Consider the following 1734-nt stretch of genomic DNA (forward strand, 5'->3'; position numbering starts at 1 on the left):
CTCTTAATCAGATAATGGACAGAACCATCTCTTCTGTTCGTGATTCATTTGTCGTTTAACTAAGAATGTTTATGCATTTGTTTTTACATTTCTAGTCATGAAATATCTCCCTCAACATCCCAACAAARAGATAAATGCTTAAATGTAACTTAAAATCAGATGACTTACATAAACAATAACAACTGATGYCCTTACCTATTTCAAAGGAAATCTGATCTGCAGCCTTTAAGAGGTCTTCTAGTTGTTTCCTTCCATAGTAGGATGGCTTTTTCAGGGTCAGGCCATGAGGCAGCCCAGAAGCATGTATGATAATGCTTTGCTTTTGAAGCGACTGGTACGGTAGCCTCCCTTTACCCCCTGCTTCGTCTAAAATGAGAGACAAATGTTTCAAAACGTAAAACTTGCAGTTAAGCTGAGAGCTGACTTCAAAATATTATTATAGTATTATAATGTATTCTTACTGTATTTCTGGTTGAATACCTCCTGCACTTTTTTCACCAGGTTATCAACCGGCTCCTTGGCAGCAGACGCAGGTGAGGAGCTTCCTACAAACACAGTGAAAGMAAACAGTGAGTTCACTGTGGTATTAGATAAGTTTGAAGCATGCAGGCCAATCTGTCCGTGTAAACCTTTAAAATGCGAAGCAAAACTGTCCAGGGCGTCTGTAGAATCCAAAAAACCAGCAGCTCCTTTACTGCTTATGTCAACCACGTCCAGGTTGGGCTTCTCACAGTCAAACATCATCACAGCCGTTTCCACCCCCAGCATCTCAAGACTGGATACCTTCAACAYGGTTTAGGATTAGAAAGTCATTAAACATCGAACATACATGAAAATAAAATAACTGGAACAATTTTTTATTGAAGTATTATCATCAAAAGGGTACAGTTATGCTGATATTTCTATTACTTTTATTCAAATACCGTGGATTTCTTACAGTGACGTGAAAATGTTTGCGCCCTTACAGATTTCTTCTGTTGTGGCTTTATTGTGCTTCAGATCATCATTATTGGATCAACGTAAACAGAGTCAATACAAAACGCTGTTTCCAAATCATCCCAAATCATTAAATAGCTACGCAAAACAAACTGGAACAACCAACGACTTCAGCCACTATTAGCAGTCACTACTGATGTCAGGTTGGTTTTGATAGTTTTTTACATTAATKAATGAAATAATTTAAAAAATTTGTTATCTTTGTCTGATATATAAATTTGTTTGATGATGTACAAAATTTAAGTAACAAAAAAGTGTGCGTAGAAGAAAAATGTAAATGTACAAACATCTTTTCACAGCACTAYATATGGCTAAGAGCCATTCTTATTTACACATTATTAAAGGTCATATTTGACAAACCTCAAACTTGAGACGCTTAAGGTGCTTCTGAACTTTAAGCTCCCTCATTTTATGGCTAAGATGCTCTGTTCTTCCTTCAGCTTTAAGAGCTGCTGATTCCTCAGCGTACTTCTTCTTCCGTGCTTCTCCTAATGAGGACCAGCTCTGTTTAATATCCTTCAGGTTGCCTAACGATAAACGAACAAACAACAACCAAAAAAAAAACAGCAAAAAATCCATTAAGACTGTACCGATATACGTATATTGCTGTACGTCTTCTCCATTTTTGTAAATGTGGAAAATGTTAAAAAACCCTATGAAATTAGTTAAAGGAGACCAATTATGGGTCGTAGAAATGTTTATGGTATGTCTGTGGGCTATCCAGACCATCTTCATTCA

At 36.7% G+C, this 1734-nt stretch overlaps 1 protein-coding gene across 1 annotated transcript in view; it reads right to left on the bottom strand.

The window, feature by feature from the left end:
- zgc:113176 (uncharacterized) overlaps positions 1-1734 on the bottom strand; it is a 9810-nt gene that overhangs the window by 6192 nt on the left and 1884 nt on the right. Inside the window, exons 4-7 of the mRNA XM_014034307.1 lie at positions 1357-1523; positions 630-783; positions 462-545; positions 196-366 (exon numbers count right to left, since the gene is read on the bottom strand). Coding sequence (XP_013889761.1) covers positions 196-366; positions 462-545; positions 630-783; positions 1357-1523 — 576 coding nt within the window. The remainder of the gene's footprint in view (positions 1-195; positions 367-461; positions 546-629; positions 784-1356; positions 1524-1734) is intronic.

The sequence above is a fragment of the Austrofundulus limnaeus genome, unplaced genomic scaffold (genome assembly GCF_001266775.1).
Source record: "Austrofundulus limnaeus strain Quisiro unplaced genomic scaffold, Austrofundulus_limnaeus-1.0 Scaffold2045, whole genome shotgun sequence".
Taxonomy (NCBI): Eukaryota; Metazoa; Chordata; class Actinopteri; order Cyprinodontiformes; family Rivulidae; genus Austrofundulus; species Austrofundulus limnaeus.